General features: G+C 40.9%; 1 protein-coding gene across 4 annotated transcripts; it reads left to right on the forward strand.

Annotated features, from left to right (window-relative positions):
- Positions 1–3926: 3926 nt before the first annotated feature.
- Positions 3927–25477, forward strand: nacc2 (NACC family member 2). 4 transcript variants are annotated; one of them, XM_079552584.1, is made up of 7 exons: positions 3927–4021; positions 21605–21783; positions 21882–22643; positions 23378–23554; positions 23673–23778; positions 23985–24082; positions 24163–25477. In XM_079552584.1, exons 2-7 carry the CDS (start codon positions 21672–21674, stop codon positions 24693–24695), a joined length of 1788 nt encoding a protein of 595 aa, XP_079408710.1. In that variant the 5' UTR covers positions 3927–4021; positions 21605–21671; the 3' UTR covers positions 24696–25477. The 4 variants fall into 4 exon arrangements, with proteins under 4 accessions (XP_079408710.1, XP_079408708.1, XP_079408707.1 ...); XM_079552582.1 differs by lacking the exon at positions 3927–4021 and adding an exon at positions 20329–20796; XM_079552581.1 differs by lacking the exon at positions 3927–4021 and adding an exon at positions 20330–20701.
- The last annotated feature ends 589 nt before the right edge of the window (positions 25478–26066 follow it).

Genomic DNA, 26066 nt, shown 5'->3' on the forward strand with positions numbered 1-26066 from the left:
TTAAAAGTCCACGTGAGTTGAAACCACAAATGTAACATGTCTCTGGAGTCAGCAGGAGGCAGTCCCGTCCCGTTTGTCCTATATGCGTTTCCTAGGTTGCTTTAGGACAAGTAGTTAATACAATGGACCACTACACCTTTAAGCCTCCGGAGTGCATCGAGTTCATATGTCCGGAAAGTGCACACACATGAACCAGCCCATTTGCTGCGCAGAGTGAACCACGAGATAAACATGCAGACAGTAACCTGGCATGCCCCCACAAAGCGTCTGCGTCTTTAAAAAGAACACTTTACGGAATGGTGCATGATGTCAGACTGCCGCTCGCTGTCTCAGTATAACATTGTTCATGTGAGCGGCGTTCACTTCCTGCAAGGGGACAGAGGCAGAAAGCGAGCTCACACACAAACACACGGGGTACGGCCGCGGGATAGCTAGATAGAGAGATGGGGGGCAAAAGAGTGTCAGAGTGAGCCAGCGGACGAGAGAATTCCAGGCCTGCTTTTTCACCTCACCCAAAACTTTATAGGTTATCCGAAGAGATACCATCGCCGCCTCCACCACTGCGACCACTGACTGACTGCAGTTTATGGGATAGCGCCGTTTTTGGGTAACTATATTCCCCTCATCTCTGCCTGTCTTGCTTCAATGTTTATGGCGCCTGGTCAGTATGGAGCATATGGCTCGCCGTGCGTTAATCTCGCCGTTGTTCGTGGCTTCTTCCAAATGTTATTATAGGCACAATAGAGAGTTGGTAAGGTGCTCAGTCACGCAATCGCCTGACAATGCAATCGGATAGTTTACTTAACGAGCGAGTATTGAACTTTCAGACGAGTTACAGCACAATGTGAAGGTGTGGTGGTGAACGCGAGCAGTTTACCAGGTGTCGTGCGCGTGTCTGTCTTGCACGGTCCACCGTGACACGTTGGATTCTACCTTACATTGTGGTAAAATCGTGTCTTGGGCCGCGTCATGGTTAAAGCACCTTTCTTGGATCCACATTGCTCCATATATTTTTGTTATGTCACAACTGAGGAAGCACAGTTCTGTTTAAGTTTTGTTTTTTTGTTTTGCAGCGATTCGAAGTAGCTCTGACAATCACAATATTCGGAAAGTTGGCTTTAAGTTCAAGACAAGTCAGATGGCATCTCGGCCTACTCTGGTTTGGTTCTGCCCCTTCACTTTCACTGCAGAAATGTGTTTATATATGGAGATCTGTTGATGCATTATGCATTATGCGCACTACATATTACGTAGTAGTTACAATATAATTCCCCGGATTGCATTAAACTGAATAACTGTTGAATTTAGGCAGATGCTTTGCCTTACATAGATGACCATCAGTTGTAGTGTTGGTCACCTTAAGTAAACCCTTGGTCCCAGTGCCACCCCCTTTTCTGTGATGCAGTGTGTAGCTTTATTGAGAGTACATGGCTTTTCCTTTATTTAACCTTTCTACCCTCATTCTTTCTAAAATAACCTTTCATCATTCGGATGTTTTGTCCCCTCATTCTTTACCCTTTAACCTTGCACTTTTACTGTCACTTATCACCGTTAAGCTGAGTTTGAACATGTCAAGTTTTTCAGCTTTGTTATGCCACTTCCAGGAATCCATAGGTCTTATCTGGCAGGTTGAGGTAACACAAGGACAGCATTTATTCAAGCTGCTTTATGATATTTCTCCGCCTCACTGCAGGGCTATCAATTCGAGGTAATGTGGCTGAGCGCTGCCAAGTTTCTATCTTCAGTGCTGCTAAACGGTACATACGTGGAAAATGTAGGACTTTTTTTTTTTTTTTGGCTTTCTCCCTAAATGGAGGCCTTGCAGCACCTCTTGTCTTTGACTTGGCCACTCTCCAGGGGTGTGTGATGGCTCTCAACAGCTGTATTTGTCCGTGTGTGTGTGCATGTTTGAGTGCGTTGTGTTTGCCTCTGTGTGGTGTTGGTGCTGCTGTGTCCTGGGATGCCCTTCCTTCCATAGGCCTCACAGTATACAGCATTCCACAAGGGGGCCCGGGGCTGTGTGTGCTAGAGGGGAGTGTCAAGGAGAGAAAGAGAGAGAGGTGGAGGGAGGGAGGGAGGGAGGGAGACGACAATGTACAGTTTCAAATGCGACTGCATGGTGCAGAGGTCCAGCAGTGTGGGTGATATAATGCTTACCTCGTACTACTTATGACAGCTTTCTTTTTCCGTTGTATCGTACTGTTCAAATCTAATTTAATTATGAAGTGTTGAAAAAGTATAGACAATATTCAATAGTCTTTGGCTTGCTGTTGATTAAATCATACATTCTGCTGCACTATTTTTTTCTGTTAAAAAACTTTTCCACTGATTTTCATTCTTTCATTGGCTCATACACTTTTTTGCATCAAATGACCACAACATTTGACATTCACCTTTGTAGACTGCCTCTTGTAAAATAAAACATGAGTGCCATGACCTGATTCTTACCCACATCCTCCCTCTAATCATTACTTAACAAATCTGCTTCTTTCTTGAGGATATATTGCAGTTTTACACAGTTTTTCCTTGCTGTTCTCCGTGGTTCACTTAGTATTATTCCTTAGACTAGGTTGAGTCACCATTGATGGTATGTGACACCAGTCGTACAGCCTTCCTTTTCCAAATAGAGCTGTTGTTGGAGAATTCATGTTATTGTTATTCCTACAGAGAGATGTTTATAGAAATGTATTTAGTCATGAGGAAAATCAGACGTTTGACACGTCACCTTAATCCAGGTATGATTATCTTTCAGTCAAAGTCAAGTTTGCATCATAATGCCACAGTTGATGCAAATGTAACGCCTTGAAGTTTTGATTTGACTGTGCTACGGGAATTACCTTTTACAGTTAAATAAAATCTGGCCAGTCATTGTGACTCTTTGCCGTTATTGTTTGGTATATAATGTTCCAGAAACAAGTAAGCTGAAGTGTTTGTTGACATAGGGGCTCATACACTGAATGATAAGAAACCTTGCGTGGAAGAAAATATAAGATTATGATTGTAAGTTAACTTGAAGCCTTGTGTGACCTTTTCTTGTCCACAAATTTGCTTATCAAATCCAAAATTAAGTTTGGAGTCAAACTGAGTTGAATATCAATGAGTTTGGCAAATGAGCTGAAAGACAAATTTACTTTGACTAGATTAAATCTACATAACCACTGATCCCTTAGGCCCCTTGATGAATATACACAGCCAATTTCATCAGCACGCATATACTACATGTATTACAGCCTGAGGTAGGGCTGGAAGATATGGTGAAAAGATTAAACACGATTATGTTTCTCATATTGATCGATTTTCGATTCGATTTTAGGTTCTCCTGATACATTAAATACATGTAGCTGATTCATGAACCTAGACACACTTTTTGTACATACCTCAGCTCAAAACTAGGTGCTGGTTCTGCCAAAGAAATGGCTGTAAACCTGACAATTATAAAGACCTATGACGATTATTGAGATTGACCAAAGTAGAGATTGTGATTTTGCCCAGCCAGCCTACTTGGCATGGCCACACATAACTGTTTTCTTTCTTGGAAAGAGTACACCGTACACCTGGAAAGGTAGGAAATCTAGGGAGATAATCAACCTCCTTTAGAGTTTTACAAAACACTTCTTCACATTACAAAAACACACCAGCCACTCTACACAAGGAATAAAGACATTAAGAAACAGGACTACCTCCAAGCCTTCCTTGCCCTTAATTCATTTGGATTTGCCTGGCTCTTTACATGCCTCTAGAAAGGCTTCCAAGAATTTGGACAATGAACAGTAAACATAACAGGTTCCGCAGAACAATTCCACATTAGCTCTCCATGATCACGTGTCGGATCTTTCTTTCTTTTTTTTCTAAACTGACTGCCCCCACACTATTGCAGATAACTGTAGCACTAAATTTCATGTTCCCTGTCTATGCACTGTTGTTACACTTGATAAGACGCTTTCACAAATGGACAAATGCGCTGAATTTCTCTCACACACTCTCACTGCCACGCTCTCTCACTTTGTCTCAGAGATTTCTGGTAAGTGACATGTTTGGCTGTTGGCATAATGCCTAGCAAGATCACATGGCATGGATGTCGTGAATGCATTGTGAGAATGTGTGTGTGGGTGTGTTACTGTGTGCGTATCTGTGCATTTGTACTTGAAAAAAGAAATAAAGGAAAGAGAGCATGTGCACATTTGATTGTTCCAAGTATTTTCAGCACGAACAAGAGCCAAATGCTGAGAAGTATACAAGGATGTGTTTCTTGTATAGTCATGAGATTGTTTTTTCAAGCAGAATGGAAGATTTGATTTTTAAGATACTTTGAAAAAGCTGTTTAACATTATTAAACTATTTGTGGCATTAGTACATGAAATGCAGATTAGTCATGCAACTTTATGTTTTGCTTTGAGAAACGTAATGCAAGGCTTAAGTTAAGCATTTCTCTGTACTCAAACATAGAAGTAAATTATATTTGCTCTCAGAGGACCCTCTTTTTGCAGGCCAGAATTGCATAATTACTGCATATAACAAAAATATTTAGAGAAAGCAGTTGGTCATTACCTCAAATCCATCTGTAACTCACGAATAATTGGAGAGGACGTTTCTTAGATCTGACCGAGTGGGTTTCAGAGGAGGAGGGTCTGTGAATTCGCAGTGAAAGTATAACCTATAATTTAATAAATGACGCATGCTATGACCGAACACAAATATTGAAACATGTATAAATAAGTCTTGGGAATTGTGAAACACAAGTTGAGATAGCACCTTGTACACTTGTCTTTTTGTGGAAAAAGACAGCACTCCGGTTTGAGTAACTTTGCTATACCTAAGTAGTGACTCGTGCTTTATAATATTCTTAAAGATGTGATCAGCTATATTCTGTATTATGGTGCTCCAATATAAAAGTAAAAAGCTTCTTACTATGTAGCATATACACTCTTTTAAATCTATAGTGTTTATTGTCTGATATGGTACGCTCTATCTACCAGTGTAACAAGGTTATCTCAGGTGACGTTATTTGAGCACATGTACGCCAGCTTAGGCTCTTGCTGACTGCAAGATTCTTAGGTCACTGTAAAGTGAGTGTGTGAGTAGGTGGAGGGCAGGGCTGGGGGTTGGTGTTTATGCTCTCCAAATAAATGTGTACATATTACTGTGAACAACCAGGCCTTTATTTTATAACGCATTGGAACACTGGATTACATTGTCGTGAATATCATGGGAGATCTTTGCTGCATGTCATGAGACCGCTTTTAATTCACCTATTCATGTTATCAAACACTTTGCTCTGTTCTCTTCATGCAGGAGAGAGAGTTAATACATTCGGTCTGCAGTGCACGACATGTACATGGGGTTCTGTATGTGTGTATGTGCGTTTGTTTATTCCAGTCTGCAGACAGTGGGGCACTGATGCTGAAAGATGTGCCCTCGTTTTAGCGTGGCACAGGGCTTCTCTGGCAGCCATGTTGAAGTGCTCTGATGTCATGCTAATGTCAGAACATTCATCTCACAAACAACAGCGGACTGAGACTCAAATGACACAATTATCCTTGCCAAATCACACCCTTCTCGTATGTCACTCTGCTATTGTCACTTATTAGGTTATTGGACAAAACTTTACTCTTCTGTTTGTTTGGACGTCCTGCTAATGCCAAGTTGTTTAATCACAACTATGCCTCGTGATCATGCGAAAGTGGTGTTTAGTCGAAGGAATTAAAAGCTGCTTTCGCACTTGGAAGTGTGACAATCCTGGGAGCATAACCTCTCTTCATGTTTTCAAGTTTACTCACCTTGGATGGCCCTGTGCATTGGTACTATATTTATACACCTCAGTCCTGGTTGATACTTTGCACCCATTTAAAGCATGTCATGACTCATGTGAATAACAAATATATAAATGTTGAGGGGTAAAACTCTTCTTATCGGTATGGGTAGTAGGTCCATGAGTAAGAATGTGAACATTGTTGTTACACAACAACCATCATGTCGGTAAGAGGACAACAGTAAACATTACATTACATTTATAAAAGAAAAAACTGACAGCTCCCTGTAGATACTGAAATTTTAAACAAACAACATGGACAACAGGTTGGTTCAGATCTTTTGTAAACTTCTGCCATAATGCTAAACTGTTAGCCGCTAACTGTTGCTACTTCAAACATTTGCGATCCCTACACGTGTTTGTGTTTACATGGGGCGGGTGAGGGGTCTGTTGAGGGTGAGGTGGAGCTTGTCTCCGCAGGACAAAGTTAGCTCGCTGTTTCGAAGGTGGTGTATCTAGCGATGCAATGTGGGAATGCAACCACTCCGGGCCTGCAAAATGGAGTTGCTGAGGGCAGCTGTAACCTAGCCTGGCATCCAGACTAATCTCCGATGTTTATTAATTAATAAACAGGAGACTAGTCTGGTGACCCTGTCGTAGAACTAATGGGACTAATGTGGGACAACCGAAGCGCATAGCAGCCAATGAGAACATAGCGGATGTGACGACAGAAACAGTGACAAGAAAGTTGTCGTCATTCGGACATTAACAATGGCGCTCCTGCCACACGGAGTTCAGTAAATGACTTCTGTCATTTATGTCAGAAAAACGTAAGAATACAAGCATACCGGAGCATTATGTGAAGTGGTTGCTTGTGTTGAAAAACTACAAAACAAAGGCGCAACAACGTGACGCCCGTTCAGGGAGCTGCTCTGATTGGTCGGTAGGCTCCATATCGCTGCGTCACTTCCTTTGAAAGTGCGCAATGGAGTGTGGCCAGACCCTCTTCTGTAAAGAAGTGGAGTCTGGTTGGCGAGACTAGCTGTAACCTAAAGGTAATGCATAAAGTGAGAAGGGTGTCCAATGTGAGCAAAGTTATGTCACCACCTTCACAAGAAAGTGGAGTTTATGGCAATAAGTATTTAAAAATGACTTTTAAGTACTTCCTTGCTACTTCTTCATGTTCATATTTGTTCAGAGTGCCTGGGTTTGCTGCTTTTTTGCAATAAGTGTTAAAAATGTGTTGAATTGATCAAGAGTTTGACTTCCAGGTGTGTAAAACTGTGTTCTTTGTGGTTTGGCGGTGGTAAACTTTAGGTCAATTGGCGCAGTTATTGTGCATCATATGGTTGGTGTTGTTGTTGTGGTGAAGCTGAGTAAGTTGTGAGGATTGGATGAGGTTTCTCTCTCACAACCTCTGTAAGTGTTTTTATTTATTTTTTCAAATTCAGCCTTCCAGCTTAGAACCTCAGGCCCCCAAGATTATTTGAGAAATATTATTATACATTCTAGTGAGCCTACCTCTAAGCTTTTGCAAATACCATCTATTCCTTTAAAATTTCCCGGGAGAGCCTTCAACAACATAAACCTACTGTCGTTAGAATGACACTTTTCTTTGGGCCACAATTGCATTATTCAGAATCAGAATAGATATAGAATTTAGAGAAAAGTAAACTATAGAAACTTTAAACCTAAGGCTATAAGGGCATGCGTAAAGAAAATTAAAACAGACAAAAATATGATAAAGACAACGACAATTTGACATAGAGCAACAGCGTGTGTCTTCACAGATGTGCCGGTGCATTTACTCTCTTTATATTGATTTGAAGAGGTCACTAAAGCTATACTAAAACTAACTGCAGCTTCTGAAAGTTCACACTTATGATTGGTGGAACTGGTGTGCTACTAACTCGGAGCACGATGAGACTGACCAATGGGAGTGAGTGGGTAGAAGAGTATTTGAGCGATGTGGTCAACAAAAAAACTACGGAACCAAAAAATGGCGATATCACCAAAATTACAGATCATTGCAAGGATCGGACTTCAGTTTTTATGGTCAAATCGCCCTCTATGTTTTACTGTTTTATGCACCTCGACGATGAAATTGGATTCAGCACAAATGCATAGGGTGTGTCTGGGTAATTCACATCCTCTCACAAACATACTCTACAGGGCTCCTGCGCAGGCTAACCTAATTGTTGTCCTAGTTTGACTGTGGGTGACATGTAGCAGGCTCTCAGATGAACTCTTATAAAAGCCTACGTCTACCTAGAAAGGACAAACTGCTGACTTTGCAAAGCCCTGTATAAGTTTAATTTTTGTGTCTTTGGATTTACTTGCGTGTATGACCGATGGTGCTAGCGAAGCATCACACCTGTCTTGGATTTGTACCTGCAAGAATAAATTAGCAAAGCCAATTTAAAAAATGAACAAACTGGTACAGCACGGCAATAGATTATCTCCTTCGAACAGTGGAATAGTTCCAGCCATGCCCTGCTCATTTGCGATGCTCTGAAAGTTTGACTTGAGAGTATACTGATGTTCTTGTTTGAGTCGAGTCACAAGGCAAGTGTAAAGCAAACCTAATGTGACGCCAGAGGCAAAGATGTGACTTTTTAAACAGAACTGTGAACTAAAGAACATTAAATGTTCAGTTATGTGCTCTAGCTTACAGAATCATTTACTGCATCTTAATAGTTTCATTGATCATATGATAAAGTGTGGATTCCAAAGTGCTCTATGAATGTCTTGAAAATGCCACAGTGAAAAGCCCATGGATGTAATTGTTAATCTTATAGGTCATGTTAGTGTTTTTTTATGAATACTATTTTGTTCTTTGTGCTTAGTTTGTTCATTTCAGTGTCCTGGTTAAGCCAGAAACGAGGATATGCTAATTTGTGAAATCCCTATAGTCTCCAGGACATGTGGCATGACTCCTCCTGACAAGTGAGTAAACTCAGGAGACGCAGGTTCGTTGCCATTAAGAGGTTATGGCATGATACAATATGACATTTCCACAGTGACTGCGTGTTGCTTTTACCTCTACTTGGAAAACACTATATATTATAGTGCTTTATAAATATAAATGTGCTTTAAAGCAGTGTGTTGGCAGCAGTGCTTAAAGGCCCCGTGTAATAGAGCTGGGTGATTTTTTTTTAATGGAAAAAATCTTGGGAAAATCTTGTATTTTAGATCTTCTAATTTTAGATTTTTCTTTCCCCATTTAAAACAAAATAACTGTGTTCTGTAAATATTATATTGTATTGTATAATATTTATCGTTTTTAGTTAAAGTGCCTCAACAAACCTTGAAAGGCAATCACTAAAAAAAAAAAAAAACTTAATCTAAAAAAAGATCTAAATATGAAAATATGAATGGATTTGACTTACCAACTTGATGTGTTAAATCAATTATATTTTTTGCCCAGCCCTACTGTGTAAAGATAAATCTACTTTTTTGAGTTTGCTATGCTTTTCCTTCATGAAAGACATGAAGTTGCTTTGTTTCTACATGTGCAGTCTTCTCCAATTAGGGCCCGATATTCGGGATATTCGGCATCAGCCTCAGAAAAACCCACCTCGGTCGACCTAGATATATTTCTATGATTTAAATTAATGCAGGGGTCCTCAAACTACGGCCCGCGGGCCAAATCCGGCCCGCCAGATGATTTAACCCGGCCCCTGACTTGTAGAGCACAAATTGTATGTAAAAAAAAAAAAGTCTCAAGCCCAGTCCCGTGTGAAGTTTTTTTTTAAAACTAAATAACCAGTATACTCATTCCAGCCACTAGGGGGCAACTTAAATGAATAAAAAAGTTCCACACATGGCCAGCAGAGACTGTATTTGTCCTGGTAGAATGATAGAGTATGGTGGTTTCTTACAGTGCATGTAAACATAATCCCGATTTGAAAAGGAATAGACTACCTCTCTACCTCTCGTACGTCACTTTAACAAAGATGGCGATGGAAGGAGTATTGAGGTCTGTTCTTTAACCTATAGAAATAAGCTGATGCAGGAAGTTAATTTAAGGTTGGGGAAAAGGCCACATCCCTCTGACCTAATGTGCCTGACTGATTATAAGACACTGTAAAAGCTTATCATTCACTCGGGTCAAACTACGTAGTTACATATGACTCGATGATGATGCGATACAAATATTTGCCAAATTGAGTTTTGTTTCAGAGTCATCATAAAGGCTGCAAAAAGAGATGCACAATTATATAGGTTTTTCATGTTTGCTTTTGTTTGACTGTTTTGTTGTTTTGTTCGAAATTGTTCAGTGGAAAATGCCTGGGGTAAGCATTAATCATATAGTTTTACAGCAGAGGAGTTGCAATTTTGATGTTCTTTTTCGGTGACTTAGGAAGAGGACCTTGCTCACTTCAGGCCCATTGGTGCAGTGTGGTCATATCCCGAACTGGATCAATGATAAACAAAGCAAATGTAAAAGGAATGCCGGATGGTGTCTTTAAAGCGGTATGTACAGTATTTCGCCTGTTTCGCACGTGCCGCTTGTCTGCGATCGTCCACGCAAGAAGTAAACGGTAAAAAAAAAATGTAATAGCTTAGTTAAGGCGGCAGCCCTGTGTTGTTTAGGCAGCGCCTAAACAGGAAAGTGCTGCGGGAAAGCCTGAGATCTAAATGTCAGGAGAGTTCTTGTCACTGTGTAAAGTAATCTTACTGCAGACTGTTTATGGTGCTTAAAGGAATACTTAGTTGATAGTTATCTAACATTGTACTTAGTATATTGATTTGCACTTAAAAAAAGAAAAACAATTTGTTTTCAAGTAAAATGTAAGAATGGACTGAGCTTATCCCATAGAGTTCAGCGCGGGATAGCTGAAGCTCGTTCATGCTAGCAATTCCGCAGGGTTTATGAAGCCAGCTCCATTATTTAGAGTAGGTCAAAAATAAATATATAAATAGTAAAAGCATAAGATTAGGACGACGCACGTCACGTAAAGACAAACACATGGAGGTCAGAATGACAAGCCTGTGTCTGTCTTGAAGAGGGGCAAAAACGTTTAAATGGAGAGTCCACAGGAGCCAGAAATGTCCAGAGCCAGCTGCCAGCTCCTTACGGTGACAGGAAGAAGTACGCCACAATGAGTCCATTCTTAATGTTAGAGTCTATGCTTGGGGCCACCGCCTCAGTCTTTAAACATGCAGACTGGAGCCGCTGCAGATCCATGGCTGTGCCTCGTTACTTTCTCTTTCATTACAAACAAGAATTGAATTAACTAAAAGCTCTGCTGTCGGAAGCTACAATTTGTGTGGCACGCCGCGGCGAGTCTGAGTGGATCTTCTGTTTGCGATTGTACACGTGAATCTACCGAGAACGGAAGAAGCAAAACAACACCATGTGCTGGTGCGCGTTTCTATTGCATGGGAAAGGCACAACTTCCAGCGCGCAGAATATGAACAAGGGATAATTCATTACATTGAGACATTACAGTAGAGGAAGGAGGAAGCTAAAAATCATTGACCTGTTTACCTGTTTAATGTAGCACGGTCTGATGCCAAAGAAATGTCTGTAAACCTGTCGATTATAAAGTCCTATGACGATTATTAAGATTGACCAAAGTAGAAATTGTGATTTTGATTAAATTTGGATTAATTGCCCAGCCCTAAATGAGCGCTTGGTAGATCTGTGCCTAAATCTAAATCTGTGTCTCCTGCTCCTTCTCTTGAAATGAACTTTTAAGCTTTAACCCCTGCTTAATATTTATTACAGTTGCAATGTTAGTGCCTTTTAATAGGAAGTCTAATCAGATTAAACATCCTGTCATTCGTCCTTCTTTACATTTGTCATGTGTGAAACAATTTGTTTTGCATTACATTTGTCCCATAGCAGTAACAAGGTACTGCTGTTTATTATGTCGGTCTGACAGCAGTCACATGGCTTGTGGATTTTTCAAGGATTTCTTGTTAAAAGTGTCCAAAATCACATGCTAGTCAGCCATTGCTCATGACAGTCACTGAATCTATGCATATGCCAACTCTCCCTGCTTCCTGTGCTGCTGCTGAACTTTCCTTTTCTCAGAAAGTGGGGAGTTTTTGAAGTTTTGTCTGTATTTGTGTAAAAAAAAAGAAAAACCTGTCTTGCGTAAGTCCCAAGTCGCTTTCTTGCCGTTTCACTCTTACACTCAATTATTACAAGAACACTGCTCACAAGAAGCAACCTTCGATTCTTCTGTGCTGGCAAATGTAATACGCTTTCAAATGTTATCACTCCCAGAAAAATGACATTTTGGGAAGTGTCTTTGGCAACATTTGGGAGTTAGTAATGCGGAGGTGGAATTTCTTATGATCCGAACAAAGTGTCATTTTGTCCTAATCACTTGGCTTTATCTGTTTGAAGTGTCAACACAGAATGCAACCAGTGAACTTATGCAGCCTTCTTTCCTCCGAGTGGATGATAAGTAGATAAGTATCCATGTTTCATTGTTGCCCATTAAAAAAAAAAAAAAAAAAGGTCACACAACTGAGTACTGTTTATTCTCTATATATGTGTGTGTGTATATATTTATCATATCATATTATATTACACATACACGAGTGTAACAACAATAGCACCAATTAGGGGTGGGCCATATCGTATCGCATATTGTTATCGCGATATATTTTCTAATTTTTGTTAATCGTTGTGGACACGATAATACTTGTGCTACGCTCAGCTCCATCAGAGCAGCATAAACACTGACTGTTGAACACGGGAACAGGAGCTTTCAAAGTAAAATGAAATGAAAGATGTAAACTACTTGATTAGATCATATTTGCGTGAAATTAGTAAAAAGAAAACCGTTAAAAGAAAACAAGAATAAAATATCACTGAATTAATCTTCCCAACTGGCAGGGAATTAGGCTGGGATTTTGAAGTTATTTGTCTGCTGTCAATTATTGTCAAATGTGTCGTTATCGTGATATTTCTTTTATTTATCGTGATATTGATTTTAGGCCATATCGCCCTGCCCTAATACCAATGATAAAGAAACCAAAAATATAACGTGAGCCAAATTACATCATGGATTTATGGCAGTCGCCATGTCATCACATCCGGGAGCTGTGGTAGGCAATTTAATGCATTATATAAATAAGTTGAATGATAGGCAAAAAATAATTGCAAGGGCATTGCTTCCCTTGTGCTTTATAAATCGGTAATAAAAGAGCGTTGGATGCCTGGATGCATCAGCTGTTGCCTTCCATTCACCAAAACATCCAGTGAAATTCAAGGAAGTAAACAATAACAGCGATCGCTCGTATTGGCAGACCTGACCTCCTCAGGGAGTTCTAAAGCGTTGGGGCTCTATCAGAGAAGGCCCTGTCCTCTCTAGTAAAGAGTCAGGAGAAGGGCACTCTGAGGAGTGGACAGGGGTTTATGGGGACAGTAACTCACAGATGTAGGCGGGGCAATGCTTTGAAGTTAAATAGTAGGATTTTTAAGATTAAAAAAAAAAAGTACTTTAGCGGTTGCCAATTCCGAATTTTGAACCTCAGTCACATTGTGTACTATACATTTTCAAGGTTGTGCTTTTGCTGATTTTTGCACTGCAGCAAAAGCCCTTTGTGCTTTCGCTGCGGTACCACTATTATCAGAGTTTGGCTCGCCATATAGTGTTCTTCACCATACTGCTTCTTTGTTTGTCTGTCTGTTTGTTTACCTCCCCCAGACTGGAGTCCATTAGCTTTAGCTTCAACGCAGGAATCTCACACACACACACACACACACACACACACACACACACACACACGCTCTTCGTCAGCCTTGTACTCTCTCACACTTCATCCCTAAAACAAAGCCCGCAAGGAGCAGTGCCAGGTCGACCACTACTGTCTGTGCACTACCACTGTGCAGAGACATTTAAGTAACCATTCTATGCAAATTTAAAATGGCTTATTTCAGGTACAGTCTTAGTTGATAAAGACTATATTCGACCATTTCACGAGTAAAAGATATAAGATGATCATGTATTATGTGCTCTAGGGATGAGGGATGATTGTGGATTTCTTTTTTTGTTTTTGCTCCGCTGCATCTAATATACGCACTGTAGTCTTCCTAAAGGTGCTTAGGAATATATAGTTAATAGGTGCATACCATTGTGTATATAATATATTGGTTTATTTTCATTTTGTAAAACTTGAACATTCGGCTGGATTACCCTGGTGTTTTGGACCAATCGCGTGCCGGTGCGTGAATAGGCAGGTTTTACTCTGACAACAACAACAACAACAAGCACCTACATCGACACTCATTCACATCCCAGCGATGACCAAAAACACCAGGTATGCTGCTACAAACATGTTTAACATTTATTTTATTATTTCATTATTTAATTGCTTTTAGTGATTTGTTGTTTAGCAGTGCTTGGTTAAATGACATGCGCTTGACCCAATGGTGTGGTATGATATGGTATTTATTTAGACACGGACAGTGCACAATTTAGCATTGACCAAAAGGAAAGATGCATTGTACCAGGTTATAGTCCCTGGGCAGGTTGATCTTACAAAAACTGATTTTAAATGAAGATGAATGCTTGACCATGGGTTTATACATTTTGACATCATTATTAACATATATTTAATTAAAATTAAATGTATGTTATTAGAACATTAGAACCTTTTCCAGGTGAACGGTCGCTCCTTCATGACGTCGTTACAGATCATGAGTGCAAGTTTGTTTTTCTAGAAGCCATTTTTTAGTCAAATGCGCAAATCTTTTGATTGTCGTACATGCAATAATCTCTGTTGGCAGTTGCTAATTGGTTTATTTCACAGACAATCTGTGCGTGTTAGGCCCGCCCGTTCAAACTGCTCCAATTGCTCTGTGACCAGACTAATTCCCTGCGTGGAATGGACAGGGAAGAGTATGGCAGAGCCAGGCCACGCTGCATTCTCCTCTGGAAGTGGACCGAGTAGTTGGAGTCATTTTATCAGTACATAAAGTTATGCATTTTCTCAGAGGAGGTGCAGTGAGTCCATGAATAATATTAAAAAGTAAGCAAACATTAGTGTAGGTTATTAGGTTTTTAAAATTCAGAACTCCATACTTATTTAGTATTTGACAATGGTGATAGCGCCTGGGTTTCTTATCATGGATCTTGAGTGCAGATTTATGTAATGATTCAAGAGGCCCCAGAGCCGTTTTACAGCCTTGTGACCAACTCCATACACAACACATAAAATGTGACAAGATCATCGAGCTCAGGTACAAATGGGATGCCTCTGTGGTTAGAGACCCCCGTATGTATCTAAAGTTGGACAAGTTAAATTTTAAAGAATTTCAAAGTTTTTTTTACAGGATTTTTGAAAGTCAGGGTTGGGTCCAGGGTTACGCCTAAGTAGGTGAATTCATTAACATTTTTTATTTTTTGCTATCAATAAAAATAGTTGGATAATTTATACGTTTATCTCTATTTGTAAAATACATCTTTAATGTCAGACAGTTTTGACTCTGCCAGTCAGATACGTTTTGCATTTGATCAGTTAATTTTGTTGCCACATCACTCTCACCAACCCCATATTTTGGTTTAAACGATTTAAACAAGAGCCTTTCCAGATTGATATTGCTGTGCTACTGAAATTTGCCCTGTATTATCTATTTGGCTTTTGCCAGGTTACCCCTAAGGTGTGTGTATATATTTGCTCACAGATACCTTTATGTGCATAAATACATATCTCCATGCATGACATATTTATCATATGGATGTGTGCACAAATACATTCTCTCATTCATAAATATAGTGCGCTCATACAGCGTACATAAAATAAACAGCATGCCTGTATTTGTATGTGCATAAATGCATTCACACAAGCAGTCATTTGCATACACACTGAGCAAACTGCTGTGTCTGTGAATACCGTAAAGCTTAAACAGCATTTTACCATTTGTTTGCCGCATTGTATCAAATGCTCATAGACAAAAGAAATAAACAATTAAAGGTCGAATGCAAGCTTAAATTCTGGTTCTCAACGGAGAAAAAAAAAGCGCTCTTAAGTACCACCAGAGCTAAACCAGGTCTAAAAGGGGACTAAACTATGCCTTAATTAAACACTAACCTAAAAGAGGACAAAAAAGGTGACTTAAATTGTTTATTATTAAAACAAATACAACAAATGCAGAGCAGCCAAAGAGTGCCAGTAAACACTACCCTAAAGTCGGGTTTCACAACCAGGGGTACGGGGACTCCAGGAGGGGCTTCAATTTTGTATATTTTAAAGGTAAAGCTGAATAGTATTTCAATATTAGGAAAGTACTTCTTTTACCCAGTTTTGGTCAGGCTTGAAAAAGTCCAATTTTTAAGCGCTTGTTGTGTGGTGAAGGTGCTCTTTCGGGTTTAGGAAACAAAAACTAATGGAAGAAAAGAAAAACCAGCATCAAATTTCACCATTTACATTTCCTGAAAACCCTTACATTTTTAGGGGTAATTCATTTAAAATCTTTAAAAACATTGAATATCGTGTGTTTGCTTTATATTGAACAAGAGCAGCACCCTCCAGAAAGGGAGTAGTCAAATATAAATTAAATTAAAGTGATATTTCAGGATTTTTGACATAGGGCCTCATTTCCTAGTTATCCAGAGTGTTGCTGATTTCTGGAGTTATTGTTTTTGTAATCCAAGCAGTTCTTATATTTGAAGAGTTTCGTTGCGCTAGGCTAGTGCTAGGCTAGCGCATTTCTATGGTATCAGCTAGTCTGCATTAAAAACAGTCTGACCCGCTCCACAGTGCACCTGCAGCAAATCACTTATAACGCCAGACTAACCATATAAATGTCTGTGTTGATAGAGTAATTTTAACCATTTTGCATTTAAAAGAACTTATATTTGAGCAGCATCAGCTTCGTGGTTGTATAAGCTATGTGGCGGCGGAGTGATCTGCTAGAAAATAGTTCCTCAAAATGCGATCATTCATGTGATGCAAGGTCAGTTATATTCCAAAAATTATTCTATCGACACAGACATTTCTATGGTTAGTCTGGTGTTATAAGTGATTTGCCTCAGGAGCTCTGTGGAGCGGGTCAGACTGTTTTAATGCAGGCTAGCTGATACCGTAGAAATGTACTAGCCTAGCACAAGCTTAGCGCCACATAGCTCTTCAAATATAAGAACTGCATGAATTACAAAAAAAAAATATCTCCAGAAATCAGCAACACTCTGGATAACTAGGAAATTAGGCCCTATGTCAAAAATCCTGAAATATCCCTTTATGGACTAGAAGGGATATGCAGGACAAATAAAGGTTGGGAACTGCTCTCAAATATAACAGAGATGTCAAATGGGATTCAAACCTGGCAACACACTGCACAAATTGGCATACAGTAGATATATATAAATGCATGCATTCCAATAGAATGATGTAAAGTGTCGATCATTCAGGTGGTTGGTTCAATCTCGTGAAGTTAAAACAAGACAACTCTTCACTCTCATCCAGAGATATCTACAGTATGTACCTGCATACATAGACATGTATTCATTTTCATACGTAAAGAGTACAGCAAGCTTCATAGACCTATCATAGTTATGCGACACAATAACTTTGCACTTGGAGTGAACACAAAGTGGAAAGATACCAGACAATATTCAGCCCACAACAATTCATTTCAGAGTTGTCTGCTTGTTACATAACTGTGTGAATCATGAGAATTTCTCTCTCTCTTCTTTTAAAAAAAAAAAAAGAAAGAAAGAAAGAAACAATGATTTTGATCTTGACTGTGCGCAGACAACTTCACCCAGCGGGGTCTATACACACACAATGATGTTGCATTACGAGCAGTGATCAGCAGCCTCTCTCTCTCACTCTCTCTCCCTCTCGACATCCCATAATGCTACAGACAGACTCCGGCAGACGCCCGCTCCGTCCCCATTGGTAGAACTGTTGCCAGGGTAGCGTTGCCGTTTCAACGTGGATAGAATCTGTTGTCTGGTACACTTTAGACATGAGAACAACTGCAGGATCTGAATATTTATAACGGCGAGACAGTTCATATTGAGATTGTATAGACGCAACACAAGAGAGAGGCAGTGCTGCTACTGTCTGTCTGCCTCGCACAGTCCAACTCACTGTGGCTGTGAAAACTTTTCTCAACCATTTGTTTTCAATAACTTTATGATGCACCATTTTACTTTCAAGGTTAGAAGGTTTTTTTTTTATTTCATTATGAACCGAGATGTTGTATGTGTTTGAGTTCCAAATGATGGCGTGAAACTATGCTTCTATATATGGCTTGACCTTTGGCTATTTACCACCAGCGACAGTACTAGTAAATAATATTTGTATTATATGTACTTGCTATGAAAGTGTGTCCGGATGTGTTTTGTAAGTCTTTTTGGTATGTGCCATCTGGTGAATCATCTCATTTCTTCATATTATTCAAATATGCCTGGACCTGCTGCTACAGTTAATAACACTATGCGTAGGTATGAATCCTTGATTAAAATGGAGGTAACACATTTCAAATGAGCAGACAACAGCTAACAGTGCAGAGTTTCTCGGCTCACAAAATGCTTTTGTTCCTGTCAAATCAAAAATCACACATGCAGCTATGTATCATACCAACCATTGAGCACGACTTTGTATGGATACAACTTTGATTATAACACATAATTAATTTTTTGCCACTTGAGAGAGAGGGCATAGGTCTTTTTTTAATTCAGGGATGTGAAAGTCTATATTTAATGCAGGTGGGATAGGTTTGCAATTTGTGGGGGTTGTAATCTGAAAATGCGCGTCCTCTCTAAACTCAAACAGACTTCTTTATTTCCCATTGCGCATACATTTACATTCACATGAAGACAGCCATGCGGCAGAGATTCTGTGTACATTGGTAGCGTGGCACAGTCCTCCTGTCTGCCTGACTCAACACATTCGCCGCTCACTCTCCTATGCTCTCTTTCTCTCCCCCTCCCCCCACCCCCGCCCCATCTCTCTGCCCGGCTGGCACGTACATGCATGTCTGTAGACTCTGTACTGTGCTCTGCTGCTCTGGCACGCGCCAACCTCACTGCAATGCAGCCCTGTGTGCATTAATTGGCAGTGAGACAGTGGGTACGTGGTATGCAGGGCGGGAAGCATAGAGGGAGAGAGAGAGACTGGGGAAGGGAGAGAGAGGCGGTATGAGGACACTGTAGTGATGGACGGACACACGGACAAGCAGTCTGCTGGGTTCACAGAAGGACACACGGACAGGAATAGCATATATGTCGCTGAGTGTGCACAACATGACATAGTCTGAAGTCTGGGCGTGTTCAGCAGGGAATAGACAGGGGTATATGCGCTGTTCTGCGTGAATCTGATCATATGTGCCATCACTGGCTGAGGTCTTTTGTATGCGCTCGCTCATGTGTGTCTATATGTACCATGCAGATCTCTCACGACTAGGCCAAAGTGCTTGCAAGTCTGACTCACTCTAGCTTTGTGATAGCCTCCCTTTCATTTCCGCTGTGACTGAAGAGTAAAAGTTTGAGCTCAAACTTTCTCCACTTCAGCTACCAAAAATGTGCCTGGATACTTTCTGAGGCGGGGTATATCAAATGATAGTGAAGATTTGGCTATTATTTTCCGAACTGTATCATTTTCTCTAGCTGAAACCTTAGAGGTCAGTTGGAGCTTTCTGTATTTTTGCCTGGAACATTAACTTTGCGTGGTTATACTTTGTACATACAGTATGTGCATAGTCATCTGTCACAGCAATCATACAGTTGTGCCCTCCTACGCACTTTTTTTTTTCTGGAAGTTCTCTCAGTTAGCTGATGCCTTTTGTGTTTCAATCTTGGTTACAGCTTGTGACATCTGGCTCCTGTCCTCTCCTATCTACATCAAGCAGGCTTTAGGAAGGCCCAAATGCGAAACAAAAGGAGAGAATACCGCCACAGCCCTTCAGTGTATCCAAGTGCCAAAGTGGAGGTGTAAATTAATCATTTAATTTATCAATTTGTGTTGGAATAGTGTTGTGTGAAGAATTCTCCACACTTGTCGTGTAGGAGTTTGGAAGAGGTGCCTATGCATGAATCACACTTGCATAAAACTAAAAATCTTGTATTGTTATCCAAATCTGACAAAACTAGAAGAAACTTATTAAGCTTATCTTCATTTGCATTTATTTAAGAAAGACGTCACGCATTGCCCCCAAACTTGCGTCAAATGGGGAATGAAGAAGTTCCTCTGTTCTGTGTTTTTTTTTTTAATTAACTATGTGAGCCTGTGTAAGCCTTTTCTTCATCATCCCTTTGTCTCTGTCACCTCGTCATCTCGCCGTCCATATAAGTGTCCAGGGCCAAGTGGCAGAGGTTGCTTCAACCTAATTGTCTTTCCCCACTCGTACTGTCCTCAGATGACTTTCTCTCTGTCTCAACTCTCCCTCCCTCCCCTCCTCTTTTGCTTCTCTCTCTTGCTCTGCCCGGTCTCTGTCTCTGTCTGTAACTGTAGCCTGTGTTTTTCTCTCCCTCCCACTCCTTGCGACGTATAGATACTGCATTGATCAGACACACGCACAGACACACGCATTCGCACACACCACTCAGCCTCCCACTCCTTTTATCATTGATTCGCTCTGCTCTGCTTGTCCCCCCCCCCCCCCCCCCCCTTACACCCCTCCCTTCACATACATACAGACACACTCGCGCACACACACTCTCTACAGCGGCACTTGTTGAATTCTACCCTTGGAGAATAGAGCGAGGGGGAGAGAAACGGAGAGATAATGACAGAGGGAGGTTTTGAGGCAGTGCTAGAGCCGACAGCCAGCAGAGAGAATGGGGCTTCAGAGGACAGACTGATTGAAGATAAGCTACGGGAGAATAGAAGTTAGAGGGACAGCCAGACACCCAGACTCAGTGTTGAGACAGAGAATGACACTTCAAGTAAAAAAGCTGCCCTTCCATCTCTAACTCTCCTCTGGTGTCCTGCTCCTGCCTGCTGATGTATGAGGCAAAGAAGACTGACTGGCTCGCTCAGGTCAGAACTGTCTGGGATAGCACATTGCATGGCTGTGTCTGACAAAAAGGGAAAGTGTGTTTTAGCAGTAGCAAGGCATTTGCTGGCTTCTCCAGGTGAGTGCGAGCATGCCAGAGTACACAGTCATTTCCCTACGCTGCCAGTGCACTGCATGCCAGTGTGGGTCTACGCGCACACTTTTATGTAAGTATGCTTGGGTGCATGTCTGTCTATATGAAGTGCATGAAGTGGGAGAGACAGGCAAGAGAGGCTGGGCAAGTGAGGTGGTGACATATTTTTTGTTTGTATTCCTGGAAACTGCTCTGCACCATTGCTCAATAATGAAACTAGTGTGTACGTGTATGTGAGTGTGTGTGTGAGTTGGTGGGAGAGTAGACGGTTCAGTGAAGGACTAAAGGTGCAAACATGCCTGAAGTATAATACTTGTGGAAGTTTGCTTAAAATACTGTTCTGTGAGTGGTTGTGTTCGGCTTTCCAAAGTTCACAAAAAGTGAACAGAATAAAGAACAGAATTACAGGAGTCATAAGTAACAGTCAGCAAAAAAAGAAAGTGTTGCTCAGCCAGCTTTGGAACAGGGTATCGTCTCTGAAGTGTTGTATATCAATGTTTAGAGGTCACGGAAGTCTCTGCTTTGGCACTGTTGTTGGTGGTTCATTTTGTGCAATGCATGGAAGGAGTCCAAGTCACTTGGAATTTGAGTAATGTAAAATAACTTTGTCTTAAGGGTTCACAATGCTCTTCTTGGCTCCTCCCTTTCTCCTGTCCCAACTCTCGCACTTACATATTCAATTCTTTCACCTAAGCTACAGTTTCTTTTCTTGTCTCACCTGTAGTCTCCTCTAAATCATTGCATTTTCTCCACGATTTACAAAAGGCTTTCTCCATGTTTTTTGTTTTTATAGATGCCTCGCTCAGTGGCAGAGTGTGCGGTGAAATTTTGAAACCTCTTCCTTTTCCATTGCCACCAAAATGTCCCAGCTGCTTCATGTAGAGATTCCAAACTTCGGGGCCACCGTTTTGGGCTCTTTGAATGAGCAGCGTCTGCTGGGACACTACTGCGATGTATCCATCCTGGTCAAAGGTGAGACTTGTTTTGCCATATGGTTCTGTCTGTGTAATCACTGTATAATGTTTTCATTAATGTACTGCTACATAAATCTTGTGTCCGATCTTTTTCAGGCCAGGCTTTTAAAGCCCACCGAGCTGTTCTGGCAGCCAGTAGCCTGTACTTCCGAGACCTCTTCAGTACCTCCACTAAAACCCAGTTTGAGTTGCCCTCTTCTGTCACTCCTGCTTGTTTTGAGCAGATCCTCTCTTTCTGCTACACAGGGAAGTTAACCATGGCTGCTAGTGAACAGCTGGTGGTCATGTACACAGCTGGCTACCTCCAAATTCAGCATATAGTTGAAAAGGGTATGGACCTTATTTTTAACAAGGCAAACTCACCTCACTGTGACTCGCAAACAGCAGGCTCTTTAGAGGAGACCGGGTCAGAGCCACAGAGTCCCAGCAATAATGGTAGTCTCACTATGGCTTCTCTTATGGCCAACCCTGGATGGACACAATCCTTTATCTTGCCACAACGTAAGATTAAAGTAGAGGCAGGCGATCCAACCCCATTAACGGTTCCTTTGACACAAAGCAAAATTACTTCATCGGAATTGGGAAGTCGACTGGCCAGGGCCAGCTCTCTCTTCTACACAACATCTGGGGGGGCCACCATACCTGGAATGCCCCCTTTCCTCCTGCAGGGGGCAGCAGTAGCTGGAGTTGGGACAGGAACAGGGGGCGAGCGTTTAAGCCCTGGAGCCTCCAGTCTTCCCACCACTGACAGCCCCACTTCCTACCAGAATGAGGATGAGGAGTTTGAAGAAGAGCCATACGATGGGATAGCTGATGATCCATATAGTCTCTATGGACGTTCTGGTAACTCTTATAACAGTGAGTACTGTATAATAACGCATATATCCTTTCAAGTAGTTGTATGTAATGTTATGCGTAGCGTGCAGATTCAAACATGTACTGTTGCGCCGAGTCACAGTAAAGGTAAAGGAGCTTTATTTGTCATTATACATCAACTGTTCAACCAAATTTACCACTGTAGGGAGCAGTGGGCAGCGGAAACAATTACCTACTTGTTTGTAAATGAGGCATCCCGAAGGACATAAATAGGAGAATGCTATACTATAGTCATTTGTGCATAAAGGATAGTTTTGTGTAAACCTCTGGGTTTATTGTTCTGCCACACACGTACACTGCAGCTTAGGCAAATATCACTGCACAAGATATCACTGTTTTGTTCAAATCTAGAATTAAAAGTATTTATGAAATACATTCTTTCTGCTGTCATTAAGAGCTAATCATTAGGGTGACTTCGTGGGTTATTTGATAACCACTGCACATCTTTTACATTTGCGTGTGGTTTAATTGCAAGTAGGAGCTATTTGCATTTAGATTGTCTTCTAAAACTTTTGCTGTAACATCTATTTCCAATCATATGCACCCTGATTTGAAGTTGCTGATGCTGCATCAGGACTTTTCTGGGATATCTGCAATGCTCTAACAATCATTCAAAATGGAGAATTCCAGACTGTGGATAATGTTTTTTTGTTACTTTGTGTTCATGATACTTAGTACGAAAGATTTACACTACCTCTCTCTCATTGCTTTATTAGTCCAGGACAAGTCCGAGATGGCTGCGCTGCCCTTGGCCTTGGAGAACCGCAACTGCGTACTTATCCGCAGGGACCTGGTGGCTCTGCCTGCAAGTCTCATCAGCCAGATAGGCTACCGCTGCCACCCGAAGCTTTACACCGAGGGAGACCCTGGAGAGAAGCTGGAGCTAGTGGCTGGTACACACATGCACCCAAAATTAACATTATCACTTCTGAACTGTAATAGCAGAAAAATATAGCTGTATGGAATTGAATGTTGTTCATGAACTTCTTTTGTTTTTTGTTTTTTTTACAGGTACACAAGTGTTCATGACTCGTGGCCAGTTGATGAATTGTCATCTCTGTGCTGGAATCAAACATAAAGTCCTGCTGCGTCGTCTGCTGGCAACGTTCTTTGATAGGTGAGTCTCTTTCTGCATTGTTTTCTTACTATACGAATTGTGTTCAGGGCTACTGCTGCTGTCACAAGCCACTTTCACACTCCATCTGTGGCCATGTTGCGCAGTGAAGTGTAGTTTCCATGCAGTATGTCTGCCCATTATTCTCTACTGTTCCATATATGCCTATTGTTCACTCTGCCCCCTGGTGTTGTCTTCTATTCCTACAGAAACACTTTGGCCAATAGTTGTGGGACAGGCATTCGCTCGTCTACTAGTGATCCAAGTAGAAAACCCTTGGACAGCAGGGTCCTCAATGCTGTCAAACGTATGTTTTTGTTTAAATGATTTTGATACTCTATGTTTCCTAGAGTAAATATCTAAATTTTTACTTTTCTTTTTTTGTAGTCTACTGTCAGAATTTCAACCCTAACTTTAAGGAAAGCGAAATGAATGTGATTGCTGCTGACATGTGCACAAATGCCCGGCGTGTTCGCAAGAGGTGGTTGCCGAAGATCAAGTCCATGCTACCTGATGGCATGGAGGTGTACCGTGCAGGAATGGGTATGACCACAGCTTTGGGGCTCGGCCTTGCTTTAGGCGCATCTCAACAAAGTGTGTCACTTCCTTTTGAACCCGATTTCAAAACACTTGAGCAAAGGTTGTATGCAGAGCGCAAAGACCCTTTGAGGACTCACACTACTCTGACAGAGGGCAGTCCTGGCTCTGGAGCAACTCAAGGAGAAGCAGAATCCGAAGCTAATGGAGCGGCCCGTGGTGAACATGATGAAGAAGAGGATGAAGCTGCAATAGTTGAAGAAAACGGATCACTAGGAGCGCCAACCTTGATCAATGGGGCGGAGGCATCCAGTAGTGGCAACATGGCACCCGAACAGCAAGCGGAAGGCTTTGGGCAAAGTCTTAGGGTGAATGGACAATGAATATACTATAGGGCTGCTATACAAGTTGCATATTCTGCTTTTCCTTATATTTTTTCTCAACATCTTCTCCTCTGCGCTTGCCTATGGAAGCGTCCAAGTCTGCACTGGGGAACCTACTATAAATGTCCCATTAAAAAAAATGCATGATGCATACACTTACACAGAAAACAATAAAACTGATTGTAAAAGTAGGCACAGGCATGACATCTCTCAACGGGGTTGTTAAACCCCCTTTGCTTTTCTTCAAATCCTCCTCATGAAAGTATTACAAGTGCACACAATAGAACAAAATGCAGTAACATGGTCATCATAGTCTAATAATTCCATGTTGCATTTGGTTTTCAGTGTGATGCCTGTGTCTCCTTCATTTCACTCCTCTTTCTGAATGAGCACTTTGAAAACAAACAACTTTTGTGCTTTGATTATCTGCAGCAACTTAAAATACTGTCTGATGAAAATGTATCAATGGCTTTTACCTTTTCAAAGTTTCTACAAGAACCCCGAGAGACATAAATGACAAACAGGCGGGAACTGCAAACAGAAGCTTGCATGCATGAAAACAAACACATGAAGAGAAATCTAAAACGCAAAAAAAAAAAAAAACAGGTCATAAGACGCTTACTGTGTCTTACGCAGCAGAAAGTTTCTATTTTCACTGGTATCAAACCTCAACCTCATATGAAACTCAGTCAAAGATGGCGCCTTAGGTCTGTATTACTTGGGATTTTTGAAGGTAGTTTCATGTTTGCAGCGTGTCAAAATACTGTATAGAGTAGTGTCAGGAAGTGATGCCCTGTTTCACACGTGGAAGCACACTCTTGGCTTCGTTATTATTTTTTACTACATTATTGTTTTTCTTCCTGAGCAAGGCTGGGGGAGAAAGGGCAAATTCGGAAGTAGAAACGAAACAAAAAACATTCTGCTGGCTTAATGCATTTACACTCAATGAAAGAATAACATGTGATTTGAGAAGAAGCATATAATGGCAATGAGTACGACTAAATTCTTTCACCAACTCTTTTTAAGAGGTGGGGACATCAATTTGTAAAGAAGCAAAGGGTGGGGAACAAGAAGATGTAAAGAAAAGAATCCCTATGTATCCTTTTCTGGTTATTTAATTACATTAATTTGCGATCATTGAGAGATTACCGGTGTAACAGGCCAAAGTGTATCCGCTGTGTCGACTATTGCCAGATTATAGCAGTGGTGTTGAGTGATAAACATAAGAATTAACACACAAACATCTGAATTTCCTCAATTTGTTACCGGTTTATCACAAAATGTGCCAAATTTATCATGTCTTTTATACATCATTTAATTTCAATCAATCTAATGTTAAAGTTAAATCCCACATCATGATTAGAAAAGTTG

The sequence above is a fragment of the Gobius niger genome (assembly GCF_951799975.1).
Source record: "Gobius niger genome assembly, chromosome: 2".
Classification (NCBI taxonomy): Eukaryota; Metazoa; Chordata; class Actinopteri; order Gobiiformes; family Gobiidae; genus Gobius; species Gobius niger.